Genomic DNA, 20,902 nt, shown 5'->3' on the forward strand with positions numbered 1-20,902 from the left:
TTTCTAAATAAAGAATATCGGTTTATAATATTGTGCAATGTTGGTTTACTATAGCACAATGACCGCAGTACGTATCTCACCCCACGGTGGGGGCTGCTGCTAGCGGGGTACACCTGGCACACCTGAACAATTGAGGTTCCCAGAAGCAATCAGCTCCCAAATACAAAGCTGCATTAGGAATTCCAGCCTTGATAGCGTTACTTGATAGCGTTGCATTAACAATCACCCCTCATAATCTTCACATCACAATCTTCACAATCTTTCCAATCTTCAACAACCCCTGCTGTTACCTTACACCTTACATATTGACCTTGCCTTACGTCCAATTACCTTCACACCCCCCCTGAGTACTAGGTAGGTACCTCTAATTCACATACCTCATTCTCACTGTTCTGAGACGCCTCTTTTCGCCATTCTGGGTATTATACATACCTCATACAAAGTCGGGCATACTTTAGATTTGCTCGGTTTGGAGGAGAAAGAGGCCCGCATTCGCACAGCCACTCAGAACGGCTTCGCCCCGTTTGTCCTACCCCCTATCTGTAGACTAGACTCACCGTCTAACAGGACCTCCCTGGGTTTCGTGGCTCTCGAATACAAGAAGTAGGCACATTTCACCTGCGGTCAAGCTTTGGACAGCAAAACACATCAAATTCATCCCATTCCACCCCATCCCATCCCATCCCAGTCCGAGCATCTGGATCCGATATAAGTCTAAGCCAAGTCATCATCATCATACACCCCACTCCACCACCCCGATGGCTAACGATAAGGATATGATCACCTGCCACATTCTGGACACCTCCGTAGGCAAGCCGGCCAAGGGGGTCCGCGTCAAGCTGGAAGGTGGCCACGCTCCGCTCAAGACCTTCGAATCTCAGACCGATGACGACGGTCGTGTCAAGGCGTGGCTACCGTATTCCGGCATCCACTCTTCGGGAGATGTACCCACCTACACTCTAGACGACGTGCTGAGCGAGGTGGAAACCAAATCCACGTGGACTCTTCGTTTTGACACGGGAAGTTATTTTGGCGAGGGAAACACGTTCTTCCCCGAGGTCCTAGTCACGTTCACCGTCGAGAAGGGCCAGCACTACCACGTACCGCTACTGCTGTCTCCTTATAGCTATACGACTTATAGAGGCAGTTAAGGCACACACTTCAAAGGAGGTTGAGGAGGGAGGGAGATAGGGGGGACTAATGCCATTGGAATGCTATCAAAAAAACGGACCATGATTTCGGTGATATCTACCAAATCTTGATAGATATTGGAATCACGGCGTCAACTCGGCTATCATCGGTTATTATCTCGACTTATGGATACCAAGTACCTAACCTTTAACCTTTGGCACATCATTTCATCCACAGCAGCTTACACGCCTCGGCGTGTTCTCCCCGGCACATATGGAGGTGGAATACTCGCCAAAGAACCCTCGCGTAAAGGGGGAAACCTTCGTTACGACTTTTAGTCTAGACTTGCGACTCAATTAAACATAAGCCACCTTTTTTAAGAAATTTCCATCTTCTTGGGCCCAAGTTGTTATTGTTATTGTGACTTTATAATGCACACCATTGAATACGTCTCTACCAACTCTGTACATACCTACCTCTAGGTAGAAATGCTACTCCGATAAATGTATGAAGACTACGATAGGCACTAACAAATTCGTGTGTAAATCGGTATTCCATTTCGACCTTGAAGGAAAGAATCTATTAAAAAAAGGCAACTCGTAAAACTAATGGTTTTAGTGCAGTCACTAAGCATAACCGCCCCCTCTTTATCATATAGAACGAGCAGTTGCAGTTAGCTTTATTTTACTATCTCTTCCCCCCTTCCCCCTCCCCTCCTCATTCTTTCTATCCAGTTCCTATGACCTACCTAATCTAACCTAACCTAACCAGCACGCACCATAGGGCCAAAGAACCTTCCGAAGGGCTAGTGTATTTATTATTCTTTCTTCTTCTTCCACTTCCACTTACATTAGGTACCTAGGTACATAGGCCCCTACGCCTCAGCGAGCTTCAGATGCTTATTCACAGTAGCCTCGACGGCGCCCCACAGCCCCACGACCGCGGGATCGAACGCGGGCATGATCTGCGCGCACACGAAGCCCGCGACGCCGCGCCCGCGGTCCGCCCACCAGTACAGGTTCGGCAGGCCCGCCCAGTGGCCCGTCCGCGCTGAGCGCCCCGTCGCCGCGCTCGCCCCGCTCAGCATGAAAGTCAGCCCCCAGCCCTGCGCCGGCGGCGGCCGGCCCGGCACCGGGTACAGCTCCGCCGCCGCGCGTGTCAGGTCCGGCTTCGCCGCCCCGAGACCCTGCCGCCCGAAGTCTGGGAACTGCGGGATCTGGTTCGTGAACATCTGCTCGACGGTGCGTTGGGAGAGGATCTGCGCGCTGGTCTGCGGGCATGTGCCGTCGTTGAGGAGCGTTGCGAGGATGCCTGTGCGTGTTGGGTAGGGAGAGACGGTCAGCCAGCCAGTCAGTCAGTCAGTCCGTCCACTCCCCGCGCGTTGGTTGGGGGTTGAGGATTGGGGGGGTAAAGGGGTCGGCTCACGGGCGTATTCCTGCGGCTTAGCGAAGAGCCCGGCTCCGCCGCTGTTGAACGTGTCGGCGATCTCGGCGGGCGTCTCGACGACCAGGGGTCGGCGGAGCAGATGGTCTCGGGGAATGAGCTTGCCGTCGTGTAGCCTCTGGTGCATGTACGCCAAGTTGTCTTTCATCGACTGCGTCGGGATCATGTTGACGTTCTTCAGCCCGAGCGGCTCGCATATGTTCTTTTGGATGTACTCGTTCAGGCTCAACCCGGTCTTCCTCTGCAAGACTATTCCGGCCCAGTCGATGCCGATCTAACACAGGTTAGTATCTACCTAGTATCTATTCCCTTATTCATTTGACTTTCTTTCTATTTTTCTTTTCTCCCCCTTGTCTTCTAAAGAAAGGTTAATGCTATGCTTACTCCGTAATTCCATTTCGTTCCTGGCTGGAACCGCAGCGGTACCTTCAGCATATCCTTGATATCGCCGGAGAATTCGTCGATACCGATGGGATGGCTCCAATCCCTCAACGTCTCGTCGAAGAACGAGTAGCAGAAGCCCGCGGTGTGAGTCAGCAGCATCTTGAGAGTGATCCCGTGCTTCTTCTCCTCGAAGGTCCCGTCGTCCTTGAGAACCTTGATGTCCCTCAGCTCCGGACACAGTTCCTCGACCTGCGCGGCGTCGTCCAGCCGGAGCTCGCCCTTCTCGACCAGCTGCATGCAGGCAATCCCCGCGACGAGCTTCGTGCAGCTCGCCAGGTAAAACACGCTGTCGAGCGTCATAGGTTCCTTGGACATGATGCCTCGCTTGCCGGCGGCGTGGGCGAACAGCTCGTTGCCCTGCTTGTCCACGACGACGACGACCGTCCCTGGAAGTTGGGAGGCGGTTGACGCGCCGCTAATGGCGATCGTCTGCTCTACGATAGAGCGCAACTCACCAATCGCCGCCTCTGAGAGCCCCATTGCTTCGTCTTAATTGACGATATATCAAGCCTATGATTTATTCGGGGTTAAAGTGCAGACTGTTCTGGTCGTCTCTCCTTTATTTCGACTGGGATTCAAGCAAGGGACGTAACTTATGATACATTGGTTCTCGACATACCGTAACACAAGCACGACAAAGAAAGCAGCTCAACAAGGGCAATATATAGGTACCTACCTAGGTAGCTAGGGGGGTATTTGAGAGCTACCAAATAATCCCAAAGGATAACTCCGAAAAAAGCATATGGCCGAGACACCCTTTACCCTATTTTACCCCCCATCTCCCAATATCAGTGCGGAGTGATATGCATAGAGGCGTCGTTGCAAAATGCATATTGTCCAATAGTGCTACCAACCACCCTCACCCTTTCGTCAAATCTATTGCTTTATGCGTGCGGGGTTCCTTTGGGAACGCGAGGGAAAGGTTACATCCAAGTTATCATATTATCATGGGTGTACAATACCACCGTGGCTGTCAACGGTGTTCGGTGCTTTCAACAACATATCCACCTCTACTTAACCTAGGTACCTAAACCTTCCTGGCGTGGACACGTTCTCGGTTGAAAAAAAAAATATACAGACTATATGCATTATTCGGAATTCCTGCTCGCAAGGTAGATTGATTAATTCTTTCATTCGCCATTTCTCTTGTTGTGGTGGTGGTGGTGTTATCCCCTTTCGCTAATCAACTATGTTTTCCTAACGCCTCCGAGCGGCCAACCTACATGCCTTGCCAATTATGATATGACGATCCCTATTACGACAAATCATCTCGTGAAAACCCATTAAAAGATGACGCTATCCGCCTGTTCTAACCACAGGTTAGCCAGATCTCTTGTTAAACCCAGTCTGATCTGCTTCAGCACGTCTCCGGAGCTGCTCGCAGAGAACACTCCTGTTCTCCAATCCCACGTCCGTTTGATGGGACCCTTGATGACCCCGCTTTTCATTACCGACTGATGAAGCTGAGATGCTATCATGGAACTGCCAGTCATCATAAAACTGCCACCCAAGGAAGACGTAGATTGCTTGAGAAGGTCTGCAGGCGTGGACCCTTTTCCATGTCCAGATGCGAGGACTAGTTTGAAGAACTCATCAGCAGCATCGTAGACCCGCGAGCCAACAGTCTGAATATCTTCGATCGCTTTGAGAAGCGTATCGATCTGGTCAAGAGTAATCACAGGTGGTGATTGACCCACGAAGACGGATGCTTCCCCAAGCAGTGCTAATAAGAAATCTTCACTGACAACTGCGTCGCGCGAGTCATCGTATAAGCCTCCTCGAATATTGTCATCGGCACTAGCAATGACAGCTACCAGAGCAGTGGCAGCCTGTTGGCGACGCACCAACGATTTGGGGTTTGTTTTGCTGTCTCCATCACGAAGCTCGTAGAATTTTCTGAGTGTAGCGTACCCGCTGAGCATCTTACCAAGGAGTTCCGCCGCTTCGAGATCCTGCTTCGCAAACTTCTCTAACGTCGCTGTTCGCTCCTTCAGTAATTGCTTTAGGGTGCTGTCTAATTCGCTCTCCGGCGGATAAGTTGTAGATTCCACGAGTGAAATGGACATCAGTGTATTCAGGACATCGCGAACTTTACCAGGCCGGTGAGCCAAAGAGTAATACCATAGGGCTTCTCCAAAGCGGAAAGTATCTTTTGCTAAGATATCTCCGAAAGTCTAGAACGTGTAAGTAGAATATCGCCATCGGTGTATTAGCGGCGCGTACATACCTCGGCTGTATCTTCAGCAAAATTGATCATGCCAAGTTCGTTTAGCAGGCGCCATATCTTGTCGACGGTCTCACGAGAAAATTCATCGATGGTACTGAGGACGCTCTGCAGCAATTCCTGTACTAATTGCTCAGACCGCTCGGGGGAGTCCATTCGACCAACAACTTGGACACCCATTTCCCATCCATCCCGAGAGACTTTACCATGTAGACCAGTGCCTGCTATATATTTGCGATCCTTCAAGCTGCGCGCATAATGGATTAGTGTAGTATCCTTGATTCCATCTTTCTCGTCGGTTTCTGTGTTCTGTTTCATCCCTAAAACTTCCAACTCCTCCATGTCGAAATCTTGCATGTTAATAAGATTTTGAGGCTCTTGAGGAGGGAGCCATCGGCCTAACGAGGCGATCTCGGCCACTGTTGACGCTATTGGGAGTGACCATAATCTCAGAAATCCGATGACGCCTTCGATGTTACTCTCAAATGCACAGGCAACGGCTACTTCAACAGGATCAGCCGAGTTGAAGTGGAAATCAGCCCGTGTAGCAGTTTGCAGGGAAAGCGAAAGACGGTCAAGGAAATCGTCACCCGACTCGGGCTCGCCAGGTAATTGAAGGGATCTTGAATGAGACAGTCCAAGGTTCCGCTTGTTGTGGCCGTTATCCCACCACGCGAATAAGCCAATCGTAGCCTCACACCAGTCTTGCGCGGCTGCAAGGATAGCGTCCGGTTCTCCGATGAGGATTGCATAAAGGGACTGCAGATTTTCATAGATATCCCAAGGAATTCTGCTTTCTGCCCTTCGAGCAAGGCCTGAGAGCGATTGTCGTCCAGCTACAGAATCGGCAAAATCGGATTCACCGAATCGACTCGAGGAGAGTGCGCGTTCTTTGCCTTCGGTGAAACCGATGAGCGCTTCCTTAGCTGCTTTAGCCTTGAGACGAAACAAGGTCCAGTCACTGCTATATATATCCCAGCTGTCGTTGCTTGTCGCAGGACATATTTCCATGACTACGCATAAATCTTCGACAACGCGTTTGATATTGGATAATACTTGGCCACTGTAGACGGGTTCACCCCGAGGTGACTTCTTGACTGACTCCCAGCCGGCCTTTCTGAGAAGTTGCACTACCCCAGGTATGTCACCTCGCACGAGAGCATTAAAAACGACTTGCCAGAAAAGCCCGTGGGTCGCAGGCGCAGGGCGATGCTGTAGGACGTTATTTACCTGGTCAGGGTCGAAGTTGTGTTCCGCGCGCTGCCACTCAAAAAGAACAGCAGGCAAGGCTATATTTTTGATATCTCCAAAATCGTCTCTCCTTGCCGGCGTATGATGAATCTGGAGAACCAGTACAGCCAGGTAAAAGGCTTTCTCAAAATTCGGGGCGTGAGGGCTTGGTCCTACCTTGGCTGTATGCTCGTCGTCGGATTTCGGGAGCTCTTGTACGTGAGGGCCCCATATCTCATGAACCAATCTGACGCAAGCCTGAGCCAAGGTCTCGTCCAGCCTCTCTTCGTCGTCTTCAGGACCGACACCTTCATCATAGAGACGATTCATGAGCTCTTCAGTTTGTATGATAACGTTGTCCGGTTCGGATACTTCTGCAAATGGCGCTTGACTATAGAGGTCGTTTGCGAGTGTCGCAAACTTGGACTCTTGCTTTCGAGCACTAATAGAGCGCATAGAGGAAGCGCGAAAGATGTCATCAGCTTCTCTACTGATGCGCTCATCCGCAGCAGCTGTTGTGAGCATCATCATATCGCCGTCGCCATCAGATAAATTGCCATAAGGTCCAGTGCCGGCTATTTCTCTCAGCAGGTCCTCTTCCACATCGTAATCATCTTCGTCTTCGTATTCGTCTTCGCCCTCGCCTTCTCCTTCACTTTCGCCTTCCTCCATAGCGTTTCCTTCCGAGCCCTCATCGTCGTCCTCCAGCGGATTTGCGTTATTAGGTTCGTTGTCTTCGCCGTCAGACGAATCATCAAATAGCAAACCGTAAGTCTTTCCTATATTTCCTCGCTTGTTCTTCTGTTTTTCGTCTCCCTCTTCGTCATGGTTATCTTCGTCGTAATCGTCTTCCTCCTCCCCGTGATATTCTTTGCTCAGGTTAGACGGTAGCCTCGAAGTAGAACCCTGGATTGATCTTCCTAAAGGCGCATTGGTACGCTTTTTAGAGCTGGACTTGGATTGAGTGAGGTTCGGTCTTCCAAAATTCGGAGCCTTGGGCCTGCTTGACGTGCTCGAAATGTTTGACATGGCCCCAATGGAACTCTGTAGAAACGAGGGAGAGGGTTCGCCGGCAGGGGTAAAGGAAGCGGTAGACGAAGGTGGAGGAGGGCCGATTGGAGTAGTTGATGGATGATCTACAGAGAACTCGAAGCCAGATGAAGGCTTTCGAGAGCCCCTTTCGGGCGTAGAGGGCAATGAATTCAAGTTCCCGAATTTAAAAGCCATATTAAGCGGATGTGTTAGCTGGCTGCTGGACAATTACTTCGAAATGCCTTCAGGATAGCACCGCAAATAAATATTATTAAGTCTGGTGAAGATGCCCCATGGGGTATATGAGCGCTGCTAGTCTATAACTTGAATTAGAAAATTCCAGGTTGACGTGTTGGGGGGTTTCTGTTAGAAGTTGTGAATGCTGCTATGGGAAGGCTGTGAGCCAAACAAAAATTTACGTCGCGACGCTGAAGCTTCGAAAAACGCGGTACGTAGCGGTTACCGTAGCGCATACCAGGTACCTAACCTTAGGTACCTAGCATACAAACCTTGAGCAAGCATCCAGAGCTGCCCGCTGTTTAAGCACGGACCATACATGCCAGAGGTAGGTAGATAAGTGGGTAACTTGCGTAAAGAATGCATAAGGTTAGGTTAGGTCTAATCCATACAGTGTTCAATACGTATGCAACTGTGCTTTCAACACTGTATATACCTCGTTCGTAGCACCGCAGAGTCCTCCGGGTTCTCACCTGGAGATCTTTCATATAAATGGCACGGCACCTCTCCGTGCCATCTATTATTGTCTTCACCTGTGCTGCTTTTTTTTTCTATCAGCCTTACCGATATTGAATATTAGAAATTCATACATAGTAACCTACGAGTTGCATCAAACTAGAAGGGGTTTTTAAACTAATTACTCGATATCTGATTTCACTTACCGCAATGCAGCCAGCGCAGACCTCGATGCACCACTTAATTACAGAAGCTCAAAAACATGCCCAAACCGAATGACTCATTTTATCTTTTGCCAGATAACACAAGATCGAACTAACGCCTTTCTTCAAGGTTATGGTGAACATGCCGAGTTTTGTCCATCATTGCTCCGGTTCCCCCTTTTCCCATCATGCCGGTTGACGATATCGCATAATCTCAACAATCTCAACGCGGAATAAGTTGGAGAGCGTATGATAGATCCTCCTATCACCAGCCTCGATAAAGAAGAACTCGGATGCGTCCGGGAATACACTGATGCGGAGTTGGGAGTCTATTATATCAATGCGATAATTAATAGACCTAAATAGACTTATACTAATTAACCTAATAGATTGGGGATATCTAGAGTCTTCTTCTGATATTGACATTTTATACCTGTCATACCTGTCATACCTACCTGTAATGATCGCAGGAGTGACATCAGGATGTAGTTAGGTATCCTTTTTTTTTTATCTTTTAGGTTTATCCTCATCTCTTCTACCCGGGACTAGCTTCTCTCTCTCTCCTCACTGCCGTGCCGTCTCCCCCACCTGAAGAAATAACCAGTGGTGGGGTCAAACGAGGCTTTGTGTAAAATCTCCGCATCAGACAAGCAACCCAAGAATTAGCTGAGCAATCGATTACAATCGATTACAATCTATTATCAACTCTTTTATAAAAGTTGATATCTCAAGGTCTTTTTCCTTATCCCGCAGTTTCTTCAAAACCAAAACCCCCCAAAGATTCAATCACAATCTACATCTATTCTTTGTTTTTCCAGTGTAATATAACCTCATCATGGCTGCTACCGTTGGCAAGGTTAGTACCTGTTATCCCCTCCCCTTCCCCCAATGTTCGATCTGAGCTCTTTTATGAGTGCGCTTCCTTTACCCCGCGCCAATACGCGTAGTATATATATATATCCTACGTATGTAGCATACTACTCAGTATGCGACAACCAGGAATTGATATACTAGTTACCTATACAATCTATGCGGTCCAATGTTATTATTATAGCAGAGATCACACAAAGCTAATTGCTTTCTTCTGCACGATAGACCATCAAGTGTAAGGCCGCCGTTGCCTGGGAAGCCGGCAAACCCCTCAGCATCGAGGAGATCGAAGTTGCACCCCCTAAGGCCCACGAGGTCCGCATTCAGATCCTCTACACCGGAGTCTGTCACACAGGTAATTTCTTGCCAAGTCTTAAAAGTCTTAATCCCGAACCAAGTCCGAATATCCCGCTAATCAGTGGAGCAGATGCCTTCACATTATCCGGCAAAGATCCTGAAGGCGCATTCCCTGTGGTCTTGGGGCATGAGGGCGCCGGTGTTGTTGAATCCATCGGCGAAGGCGTCACCACCGTAAAGCCTGGCGACCATGTTATTGCACTATAGTACGCATAACCCTATACCATCCTTATGACCATCCTTATGTCTGTTGTTTCTTAGGCTAATGTCCTTCAAAAGCACTCCCGAATGTAAGGAATGCAAGTTCTGCAAGTCTGGCAAGACAAACCTTTGCGGCAAGATTCGGGCGACCCAGGGTAGAGGTGTTCTTCCAGATGGTACCTCTCGTTTCACCTGCCAGGGGCAGTCGCTTCTTCACTTTATGGGAACATCAACTTTCTCTCAGTTCACTGTGGTAGCCGATATCTCCGTCGTCGCTGTGCCGCTAGCTGCTCCTATGGACCGAACCTGCCTGCTGGGTTGTGGTATTACTACCGGTTATGGTGCCGCAAGAATCACGGCCAACATCGAAGAGGGATCCACCGTCGCCGTCTTCGGAGCTGGCTGTGTCGGTCTTTCGGTTGTTCAAGGTGCTGTCGCTCAAAAGGCGGGTAGAATCATCGTTGTCGATGTAAACCTAGCTAAAGAGGCATGGGCCAAGAAGTTTGGAGCCACTGACTTCGTAAACGCTAGCAAATTGGGCGGACAACCGGTCCAAGAAGTGCTCGTCGAAATGACCGATGGTGGCTGTGACTACACTTTTGACTGTACCGGTAACGTCGCTGTAATGCGGGCAGCTTTGGAGGCTTGCCATAAGGGTTGGGGTCAGAGCATCATCATCGGTGTTGCTGCAGCCGGCCAAGAGATCTCAACTCGACGTAAGTCTCAATCCTTCCTTGCATCAATTTTGCCCATTTGCCTATTTGCCTATTTGCCCAGAAACTGACACCATGAGCAGCATTCCAGCTAGTCACCGGCCGTGTATGGAAAGGTTGTGCTTTCGGCGGTGTCAAGGGCCGTTCTCAACTTCCCGGCCTCGTCACTGATTATTTAGAAGGCAGGCTAAAGGTGGACGAGCTCATTACTCACCGCCAAGATTTAGATGACATTAACGCCGCGTTTGACGCGATGAAGGCGGGCGATTGCATTCGTTGCGTCGTGAATATGAAGAAATAAAAAAGTAATAATACGAGTCAAATATCATACCTATCTCTAATGGAGCCGACTCGGAATTCTACGAAAACGACGAGCTGACGAGTCATGAAAAATAAGTCGCAAAGTGTACCCTTAGCTTTTAGTGTAACTAAACAGTTTATGAATATTGTCCGTTGATACCTACTAGTGAATAATCCGCTTGCTTTCTACACTCGGTTAACAATGAAGCATATTTACCAGAGTGTAACAAGTTCCTCGCCAAGTCCCTTGGCGTTGTGCTAGGTTATTACGATATTTGCAGATTCGTCATTTGGTAGTCTCTAGAAGATCTCCTCGAAGAGGCGGTACTAGGTATGTATTCCCATGAAGAAACATTATTTTGTCAAGAAAATCGTTGACGCACGACGGATACTAAAAGAAGCCACAACTACTATATACACACGTATCTCGGGTAGGTTTAGATAGGCGGTCTAGATTCCAGAGTCTAGAGAAGGCTAGAGTATCCAAGGTAGGTAGGTCAAAGAAGCCATCATGCATGCGCTCCAAACCGAGTCAGGTATTTGATATTCATCGAGAACACCACCCCCCTTTAAAATGCCATATGTACCTAACCTAATGAATGTAACATGTGTTTATGCAGTGTAAAGAAGCAAAAAAAAGGACCCCTGCGCCGTCATCATTCGAGACCCTGCTTGCATCGCAGAGGGGGCTCCAATTCTCCGCAACAACATCCACCACATGATCGATTGGGGTCCCGCTGAAGGCGCGCCTGAGCTGCAGAGATTCATCCATACATACCTAGGTTAGGTACGTACGGGACAACGAAACGAGGAGTATGCATATAATAGTATTGGTATAGGCAGTAGATATGCGGAAGCGATCTATTCAAATCATTAGGTCGATAAAGGTCTGTGTCTGTTGATATGTAGGAAGTAGTATTGGTGGCCAATTCTTTTTTTTTGTCTTACTCCTCAGGCCGGGAACCGGTTGGGTGATCTGGGATCGGCATCATACATATACGGACGTATGCAGTAGTAGTTAGTGTACACGAGATATGGTCAAGCTCAGTCAAATTGAGTCAAGCCAGTCAGCATAATCCATACCTCCCTAGAAGTAGGTAGTCATTTCGACGTCTTTGTGGCGTGAAAACACTTTATGATGATTCCTACTAACAGGTAGGTATGTGTACCTCCTATACTACTAGTTTCACTGCAGACGATAACGGCAGTCCTGTCGCCACGAAGTTTTTAGCCTCGCGTTGTTGTTCGTATTTAGTTAGCGACATGGAACTAGGTAAGGGTCTAGTTAGAGTGATGTGGTATTGTACATTTGTAGTCGCTTATCCCAGCCTCACTCCCCCCCCTTTAATACGACTGACTGACGATACGAGTCAATAGAGTTCATCAACCGACGCCAGCGGCCAACGTCGTCGCAGTCCACACTAACCTAGGCGACTCGTTGTCAACTCAGCTCTTCAATTTTTTCCCGGCGTTTTTGGGAGGGGAGGGTTTTGTTGCGATTCCTCGCGAGCAAGCAGGCAATCCAATGCGTCTGGTTAGATTTTAGCTGCCAAGTTGATTAAGCGCGCATTGCATGTTTGTTCCACTCTGACACGACAACAAGCTGCAAAACCCGACCCGTGCTGAGTTTTGAGGTAACTTTAACCACAATTCAAGGGGAGGAAAAGAAAAAAAAAGTTGACAAGAGAACAAAAAGGTATAGGTAGATGGGCGGACATGTGGCAGTCTGAGAGGCGAGCTCCTCGAGAAACAAGCCTGTCGACGAATGGGACTTGTCGCTTTTAATCTACCTAGTAAGAATTGCGGCGGATGGGGTGCATATTTTATCTTATTCCTCGTCTGATCACGTAGATGAAAAGGTTTCAGTTGACGACGTCTGTCTACATGTTATGTTCCTGAACCCATGCATGTATGTACGTACGTGTATATATATGGTATGTAGATGTTGTAGATCCCGGAGGCGGCGTGCTACGCCAGATAGCCAAGGTAGAGATAGTTATCGATGTCCCAGCCGCCTCGTGCGCCCAAGTTGCCCGATAGCCGGCGGATTTCTCGGTGGGTTTGTGGCCCGGTATGGCGTGAGATACTAACAACTAATATCCTTCTTCTCCTGAACTACATTCGTAAACGAGAACATCTGACAGTACTTCTTTTTCATATCTACCTCATGTATTGTCCCTCCCTTGGTTTCTTGATTAGGTACCTAGGTACCTAGTTAACTAGATGTTGTTGAATTTATCTGCGTTACTCTAAATACTTTAATATTAATAACAACAACTGCAGTATAATATCGGCCGTGGCTCAACGTTTCAGCGTGTCTAACAGAAAGTTTCAAACTTATTAACTTATTAGTTGGAAAAGGCGGTCATCACCACTTTATGTATGTGTGTATGTACGAGTTGTCGTGGTCTATCCTTTCACGCCGAATTCCCGGATTAAGGCACTTTGATGACTTGTCTGTGTAATCCAGAATGGGCATGTTCTGTCTGCTTTCTCCATCTCCAAAATGGACCCCCCGGTCCTTGTCTCCCTGTTCCCTTGTCCGTCTAAAAGCCCACCACCCTTGTCCCCGGTATTTCGCTGATACGTGCATCCCTACGGCATATCCCACTTAGACTTGCTTAGATTTAATACCTAATCGGCTTGCCTCCCGCTTTCGGAGCCTTGCGCGGAATACATAGTCGTCATCAGAACTGCTACCTGCTACCTCCTGCTGTCTACCTGCCCGCTAGTGACTGGAGTCCCTGGTTCGTTGGCTTATGACCAGGCAAACTGACGATCACAAATCCAACAAGGAACCCGTTCGCCTCATCCTTTTTTCGTCTTTCCACTTTCCCTAGCTCATTCTAAACGGTTCCATTCTCGCCGCCCCAAGTAAGGAGTCATTCACTCGTAGTGTAAGTAAGGAAAAGGGTATCTGTTTCCGTGTTAGAAAACCCCGTTCTCCCTTTGATATTATATCATCATCTTAGGTCTTTTCCCTCTCTTCCCGTCCTACATCTACATCTGTAACCGTATCTGTATCTGTATCTGTATCTACATCTACATTCACTTTCCGTCCCAACTCAATCACTCGGAAAATACCAACCAGGGACCATCTCTCTGATAGGCGCCAAGCTTTTGCGATCTGAGCCCGACTTTCTGTACGTTGATCCATCACGGCCCGAGGTTCATTCACCTCCAATACACAAATCCATTTACACATCACACATCACACATCACACACACTCGTGTACACCCGAACCTATCCAATTCAGCCTCTATCGTATCCTTTCCTCCTTTTCGCCTGGCCAAGGCGTTCTTCTCCACTAGATTGCCGTCATCCGCGTTGGGGTTTTCTCTACACTACACTTATTTAAAAGGGATCATCTTTTCTAACATTTCGACCGAACAGCCCTGTTTCTCTCTCTCTTTGGTTCTTCATTCCCGCCTATTCCCAACTCGGCAACCCGCCTTGATCAGCAGAACCCAACACAATAACAACAACATCAACAAAGACGAGGAAATAACAATCTTGAACCTCCTTTTCCGGCTCGTTCCGATCCTACCTAGACATCTTGTTGCCATCATCTTCATCATCAGCATCATCACCGACTGATACCATCAACAACCCCCAAGAAAAATAATAATAATAATCAAATATGGCGCCCCAGAAGCCCCGCTGCACCTTCAAGGAATGCAAGTCCGCCGCCCAACGAATCGTCGGCGACTGCGGTTTCTGCGACGGACACTTCTGCGCGAAGCACCGATTACTCGAGGACCACAAGTGCAGCGGATTAGAAGACGTAAGCATGAGCCCCAACCCCTCAGAACCCAGCCCCTGTCCCTGTCCCAGCGAGAACAATAGCAATAGCAATGGCAGCAGCGACGACTGGGCCGCAGAGTGGTGGCAAGTCGGGCTGGCCGAGTATCTCGAGGACTCGGGTCTTCTTCTCGAGGAGCAAGAGCAACAGGAGCAGCAGCACAGTAGTGGTTCGGATGGTGGTTCATGTTCATGTTCCCGTTCCGGTTCTGGTTCAGGCGTGCTAACAACTCCCCGTGACATCTGCAGTGCAAGAAGGAATCGCACGCGCGAAACGCCGCGCAGCTCGAGGCCGAGCGCACGCAAGTCATCCGGGGCGTATAATCACCACTACCACAACAACAACCTCGCCGAGCCCAATGCGAGCCGGCCCCTCGCTCCCCGATCGTCTTCCGGCGTGACAGCTAGACAGCGACGCCGTCGTCGTTCTTCCCCTCCGCGAGTCCGTGGCCCCGTTTACGCTTCTACACCCGTTAGCTGTGCCCTATAAATAAACAAACAAACAAACAGACAGACGTGCCCTCTGCAATTGGAGAGGGGGAGAAGGAAGGAAGGAAGGAAGAGGGAGGGGGGCTTGGTGTCTACATCAACATCAATTTTTATTTATTATCCATTACCATTACTATTACTACTCTTCTACGAGCACGGCGTCCGGGCATTGGCTTAGGGCAGATTTGTTTGTATATTTCATTTCATTTTTAACAGCCTGCGACGGCGTAGGCGGAACAAGGGAGAAGAAGAAGAGAATCGGACTCCTCCGAGTTCGTCTCGAGATGATGTTTGTCTTGTTTTGCTTGCTTGCTTGTCTTCTTTACACAGAAGAAGGAGTTGTTGGCTTGTATGAATGCCACGAAACGGCCTTCCGCAATGAAAGCCCAATATTTTTTTTATCTTCCCCAGATTTCAGCGAATATTTGTACATACATACATACCTAACATGATTAAGCAATTATGAAGCTGATCTCTTTATAATGGAGATTTGGACCTGACGAAACCTTGATTTCCACCCATCATAATTACGTTCGTTTACCCTGCGTGCCTCGTGATATCCTATGCTGTAACCCGCTATAACCGACTTACATTATAATACAAGATGCTATGGCTTGTTCGACTTACGTTGCCGTTTTGGCACAGTCTCTCTTTGTTCCAGACTGGTTTCCGGGCTACCTTTGACCTGATCCGCAGTTAGTAATTCCTTGTCTTCATCGTTCACAACCTCATTTACAACGACGTCTCTCTCAATTGCTTCTTCCTCCTCCTTCAACTCTTCGATCTTGACCACAGATCCGTCATCCTCAAGCTTCTTGACTTGGGTGCTTTCCCGCATCTTCCTCCCTTCGAGGACTTTCTTCTTCTCGGCGGCTTTACACAGACCGCGCAGACCGAGGTCGCAGTCGCCGCACCGCCGCCCGACGGGCAGACAGACCGTCTGCCCGAACCCGACGAGCAGCCAGTTTATCTCGCGCCAGCGATCGCGCGGCAGCCAGCTCTGCAGCGCGAGCCGTGTCTCCTCGGGGTTCTTGGTCGTGTGCCACCCCCACAGGTTGGTGATGCGATGGACGTGGACGTCCACGCCAATGCCCTCGGTGCGATCCCACGCCGCCGACAGGCAGAGATACCCCATCTTGGGGCCGACGCCGGGTAGCGCGACCAAGCCCTCGATCGTATCGGGGATGTCGCCGCCCCACTGATCGCGAAGGATCACCGCGGCCTGTTTGATATACTTGGTCTTATTGTTGTGGAAGCCGACGGCCCAGATCAACTTGTTGATCAGCTCCGCGTCGGCCGCGAGCACGTTCTCGAGGGTGAGGCCCGGGGCAGCGCCGGGAGCGTGTGGGGGGAGCTCGGTTTGCAGGCGCTTCATGGCGACGGCGTTGACGGTGTCCTTGGTCTGCGACGACAGCATCAATGCGATTAGAGTCTGGAAGCGTTGATCGCGCGGGCTGGTGGTGGTATCCGCAAGTCGCTCACATCCCATGGTATCGACGGCCGCATTGGCCGCCACACCGCCCGGGGAGCGCATGGCCTTGACGGCATCGTATATCTCCTCCCAATCCGAGGGCGCGCTGACCTTTGCTTCGCCGGTATGCGCGTCGACGGTCTTCCGAGCTGGCTTTCGCTGACGTCTGCTTGCCGGGGGTGCTGTTACTGTTACTTTTGTATCGACTTCCTCTTCTGTCTTAACGGTGCGTCGAGGTGGAGACGTTGACGAGGCTTCGAGGAGAGTGGTAGTGGTGCGCTTCCGCTTACGGACAGCCGTCGTATTTGGGATTATATCCTCGATATCTGCGGCGGGAGGAGTGGAGTTCTCCTTGGTACCAGGACTGTTGTTGCTATGCCTAAAGCGCGCGAGAGATCTCGTAATCCGTCGCGGTGGCGATACTACCGGGCGAGGAGGCATTGTAATTGTATGAGAATGTTGAGGATGTATTTGGAAATATTTGATGTATTCCCATGCCGTTGGCAAAATGTAGTTCTGTACTCTCAATAAGATTAGAAGGTACCTAAGGTAGGTATATATTGATATCAAAATCGTTTTTAAGGGTCGTGCAGGGTGTTGTTGTTGTATTTATTAGTTGAGGTAATCCGTAGTTCCTGCAATAGGCTGCAAAGACCTAAGAAGTTCGGTAGCTTTTGCCGGCTCACAGGTTGGTCCCTGCATTTCAGCTCAACGCTAGCTCATATCAGGCAAAGACTAAAAACCCACCTTACCTTAGCTGGACGCCCCGGCTGCCCGGCTGCCCAGTGCCCCGCGGCCCCTCCATTGCGTAACCTTATTGGCGATACGGTACATAGTACTTTCGTCTAAGCATTAAGTCATCAAGACCTCGTTATGATCAAGAAACTTGAAAAAATAATTGTGGATTTACTCTTCCTCCACCTCTCACTTTACCTTCAACAATAGGTATCTAGGGTAATTAATTACAAGTCAACAGCTATCACTGAATCATTCATTAGCATCATGGCAACTTTCCTGGCCCGTAGCGCATTCCGCGCTGTTTCTCACACCCCACGTCTAGCTTTTCCTAAAGCTTTCCCTAAAGCTACCACTTCTCCAATCGCCTTGAAGTCCTCGGCTCAAGGACAAGGTCCGGCCTCGCGCCGTTTCTTAGCCTCGTCGTCGTCGTCATCTTCTATCCCCTCAGAGCAGCCCCGTCTACGACTCGGTAGCGAGGCTCCCAACTTCCAAGCCAAGACAACGCACGGCGATATCGATTTTCACCAATGGCTCGGCGGTTCCTGGGCCATCCTATTTTCGCATCCGGCTGATTTCACGCCGGTATGCACGACCGAGCTCGGAGCATTCGCCCGGCTCGCCCCGGAGTTCGAACGGCGTGGTGTCAAGATGATCGGCCTCAGCGCCAACGACCTGTCGTCGCACGAGCGCTGGATCGCCGACATCAACGAGGTGTCGTCTACGAACCTCCAGTTCCCCATCATCGCCGACGCCGACCGCCGCGTCGCCTTTCTGTACGACATGGTGGACGCCCAGGACCTGAGCAACATCGACGAGAAGGGCATCGCCTTCACCATCCGCTCCGTGTTCATCATCGACCCCCAGAAGAAAATCAGACTTGCCATGATGTACCCCGCTAGCACGGGTCGCAACACTGCCGAGGTCCTGCGCGTCATCGACTCGCTGCAGACTGTCGACAAGAAGGGTGTCACGACGCCTGTCGATTGGCATCTTGAGGACGACGTCATTGTGCCGCCTAGTGTGAGCACCGAAGACGCCAAGAAGAAGTTCGGTGACGTGAGGGAGGTCAAGCCGTATTTACGATACACCAGAATCTGAGCGCCTAGGGATCGACATCACCATACATAGGAAAGTAAGCGACTCGGGTTTAATGCCGGATCCGCAGGGGAGATGGATATATCGACATATTATGGTCTCGTTGGGTTGGTCATTGTAGCTTTATAATAATCACGATCACGATTTGATGAAAAGGAAAACCTAAGTGTAAGGTGGGGGGGGCAGACTCTTTAAGAGGTGTATATCCTGTGGTTTCTACTTATCCTTGTACACTTCTCTAACTCATGTACAATATTTATCATACAAAGAGACATTGATTAAGGCTTCATAAGCCTAATGGTCAAGTCGAAAATTCTATATACTGTCTATTGAAAAGACTAACGTAACGCTTCATCTATATCTACTGAAAGTCAATTCTAGTCCGTATAATTTCCGCTCTTAACTCCAAGTCTCCATCTAACGCCGCAGACTGACCCGGCAGTCTATATGCTTGAACATAACATGAACCACAAGTTAGATTAGGAATTCCTCAGTGATCCAGTGTCGAAGTACAACAAGACCGTCTTTAAACCGTGGGGTGTCGGATCGCACAATTATAGCAGCATGGCTGTGATTATCATGATGAATCCACACGGGATATTTGCGCCAACCGACCTTGTCCAGCTCATTGATCATCACGAACTGAGAAGGCGCTAGAGCCAGGGTTGGAAACTGGGGGTGTGATTTCTTTCGTTCCATAGCTATGATCCCCGCCTCGGCCTTGTTGAGTTGCTTGGAATGTTGCTCGCCGTCTGATGCTCGTAGGTACGACTCTCTCTGTGAGTTGTTCAGACTTTCATATATATCTTCTACTGTACCGCGGATGTCCTTTATCCAGATGGGACTTCGGTAGTTCGTAACCTGGATGCCTGCAAGTCCCGATTCATGGAGCCTGATACGCTTCGCACTGCGGAAAGTTTGTATGATCGAGTTGGCCACTAACGCAACAATACCAAGAGGGAGAATAGCAATTACCGTAGCTAGAAATATGGTCAACCGTAGATCCCTTGGAGCCCCTGCAATAATGTCGGCCATCGGTTTATCATCACCATGAGAAACCAAGGGCGTGACCGGATTTAAAGGGTCTAGAATGACGCTGTCATAGCCCTCAACGAAGTTGGCCTTAACTTTACTAAGGTCTGTATAAGGGTCTGTCTTAGCTATGCATGTAGTGTAATAGACTGCGCTTCGATCGTTAGTGATATTGGCATAGAGCGTTCGTCGCTTGAATTTCCTTAAACCGGATATGAAGATGGACTCCGGGTCGGCAAGCACCTCAAGTAACGGTCGGCCAGTATCGCGGAACTTGTCAATTATGAACAACTGTCTCCCAGACATGCACAGCATACGTGCGCCCAGGACGTTCCAAACTTGGTTGGCCCACCCTTTTAGAGGAGAGCGGACACCGAGATGCGGCGAAGCGAATGTTACAAAGTTCTAGAAGATATGGATAGTTAGTAAGTAAGGGAGAGAAAGATAACTAGTCTTAAACGTAGTTAACTACTATGTAAGAAGATCGATCGTACGTACCATCGGCTCGATCCCGTTAAACAAGCCCCTCATCTCGAGTAGTCCAACGGCATAACGGGAAACAAGACCTCCTAAGGAATATCCAACAATGCTGATCTTGGTTATTTTACCACCGTTACTCTTTATCTTTTCCAGTTCCTCTTCGATCTCGAGGCACACGCGCTCCCCGCCGAGTTCGATGCCATCGTAAGTGAAGCTACCAGTATTCCGCTTAGCGACCAGGAGGTAGAGTTTCTCTTCGGAATAGGCGTCTCTCAGCGCTTTCGCGACCGATCTCATGTGGTCCGGGTTTCCCCATAGCTAGAAAGTTGGATAAAATAAAATAGTCAGTAATGACGTGCATAGCATAGCAGGTACCCAACCTAATTGTAGTACACGAAGCTTGGCAGGGATCCGGTGATACCGACGTACCCCATGAACGAGCACGCAGAGATGATTTGCTTTAAAACTACCACCGGTATATTCCATGTTGATTTAGGCTAGAGGTACTTAGGATGTATTGGTATCGTCTACAACTTGCGAATAATAAAAGAAAGAATAAACAATTATACAATAGTAAATGAGAACAAAGTCTAAGCTATAAACAAGTAATTAAATAACGAAATTAGGAAACCGCTTCGGTCAGCTGAGAACCTCCGTAGTTGCGCATGTCTTAATCCCGACCTTGAATCCGTCCGATCTGGACAATTAGGTACATTGCACGTACCTTGGCTGCCTGGGTACCAAGAGTACCAAGATAGGTACCTAAGGTAGAGGACGCCGGCACCTGCAGTGTTTGCCCGCCTTTTATTGGCTCTAATCAACCCTGCTACTTTACATAAGATGCCCCATCTTTTCCTTAAAGGCAACGACGTACTTCGTGCTGCTTGCTATCGTGGATATTCCACTAACAACATTCAAGTTTCAATTCCTCCCAAAATTGAATTGAATACCTAC

At 49.2% G+C, this 20,902-nt stretch overlaps 8 protein-coding genes across 8 annotated transcripts; 4 read left to right on the forward strand and 4 right to left on the reverse strand.

Moving 5' to 3' along the window:
* Positions 1-48: 48 nt before the first annotated feature.
* F4812DRAFT_96073 (Hydroxyisourate hydrolase) lies at positions 49-1,620 on the forward strand. The gene has a single exon (XM_047939573.1). It carries the CDS (start codon positions 759-761, stop codon positions 1,149-1,151), a length of 393 nt encoding a protein of 130 aa, XP_047788392.1. The 5' UTR covers positions 49-758; the 3' UTR covers positions 1,152-1,620.
* On the reverse strand, positions 1,579-3,855 carry F4812DRAFT_96154 (beta-lactamase family protein). The gene is made up of 3 exons (XM_047939574.1): positions 2,959-3,855; positions 2,557-2,848; positions 1,579-2,442 (listed from the first exon to the last, which is right to left on the reverse strand). Exons 1-3 carry the CDS (start codon positions 3,496-3,498, stop codon positions 2,006-2,008), a joined length of 1,269 nt encoding a protein of 422 aa, XP_047788393.1. The 5' UTR covers positions 3,499-3,855; the 3' UTR covers positions 1,579-2,005.
* A 446-nt stretch (positions 3,856-4,301) lies between these two features.
* On the reverse strand, positions 4,302-7,699 carry F4812DRAFT_452027 (uncharacterized protein; the record flags this gene model as incomplete). The annotated part of the gene is made up of 2 exons (XM_047936286.1): positions 4,302-5,192; positions 5,246-7,699. The coding sequence occupies 2 exons, from the start codon at positions 7,697-7,699 to the stop codon at positions 4,302-4,304; spliced, it is 3,345 nt and encodes a 1,114-aa protein (XP_047788394.1).
* A 1,332-nt stretch (positions 7,700-9,031) lies between these two features.
* On the forward strand, positions 9,032-11,138 carry F4812DRAFT_96335 (alcohol dehydrogenase). Its single transcript, XM_047939577.1, has 5 exons — positions 9,032-9,256; positions 9,496-9,625; positions 9,698-9,833; positions 9,907-10,544; positions 10,625-11,138. The coding sequence occupies exons 1-5, from the start codon at positions 9,236-9,238 to the stop codon at positions 10,840-10,842; spliced, it is 1,143 nt and encodes a 380-aa protein (XP_047788395.1). The 5' UTR covers positions 9,032-9,235; the 3' UTR covers positions 10,843-11,138.
* Positions 11,139-14,264: 3,126 nt separating this feature from the next.
* On the forward strand, positions 14,265-15,436 carry F4812DRAFT_96256 (uncharacterized protein). The gene has a single exon (XM_047939576.1). It carries the CDS (start codon positions 14,483-14,485, stop codon positions 15,131-15,133), a length of 651 nt encoding a protein of 216 aa, XP_047788396.1. The 5' UTR covers positions 14,265-14,482; the 3' UTR covers positions 15,134-15,436.
* Positions 15,437-17,241, reverse strand: F4812DRAFT_96255 (putative DNA repair protein NTG1). The gene has a single exon (XM_047939575.1). It carries the CDS (start codon positions 17,042-17,044, stop codon positions 15,740-15,742), a length of 1,305 nt encoding a protein of 434 aa, XP_047788397.1. The 5' UTR covers positions 17,045-17,241; the 3' UTR covers positions 15,437-15,739.
* A 225-nt stretch (positions 17,242-17,466) lies between these two features.
* On the forward strand, positions 17,467-18,674 carry F4812DRAFT_96692 (mitochondrial peroxiredoxin PRX1). Its single transcript, XM_047939579.1, has one exon. The coding sequence runs from the start codon at positions 17,606-17,608 to the stop codon at positions 18,437-18,439; it is 834 nt and encodes a 277-aa protein (XP_047788398.1). The 5' UTR covers positions 17,467-17,605; the 3' UTR covers positions 18,440-18,674.
* A 236-nt stretch (positions 18,675-18,910) lies between these two features.
* On the reverse strand, positions 18,911-20,434 carry F4812DRAFT_461058 (DUF676-domain-containing protein; the record flags this gene model as incomplete). Its single annotated transcript, XM_047937804.1, has 3 exons — positions 18,911-19,873; positions 19,967-20,266; positions 20,378-20,434. 3 exons carry the CDS (start codon positions 20,432-20,434, stop codon positions 18,911-18,913), a joined length of 1,320 nt encoding a protein of 439 aa, XP_047788399.1.
* Positions 20,435-20,902: the final 468 nt, after the last annotated feature.

Source organism: Daldinia caldariorum (genome assembly GCF_022478825.1).
Source record: "Daldinia caldariorum strain CBS 122874 unplaced genomic scaffold F4812scaffold_13, whole genome shotgun sequence".
Taxonomy (NCBI): Eukaryota; Fungi; Ascomycota; class Sordariomycetes; order Xylariales; family Hypoxylaceae; genus Daldinia; species Daldinia caldariorum.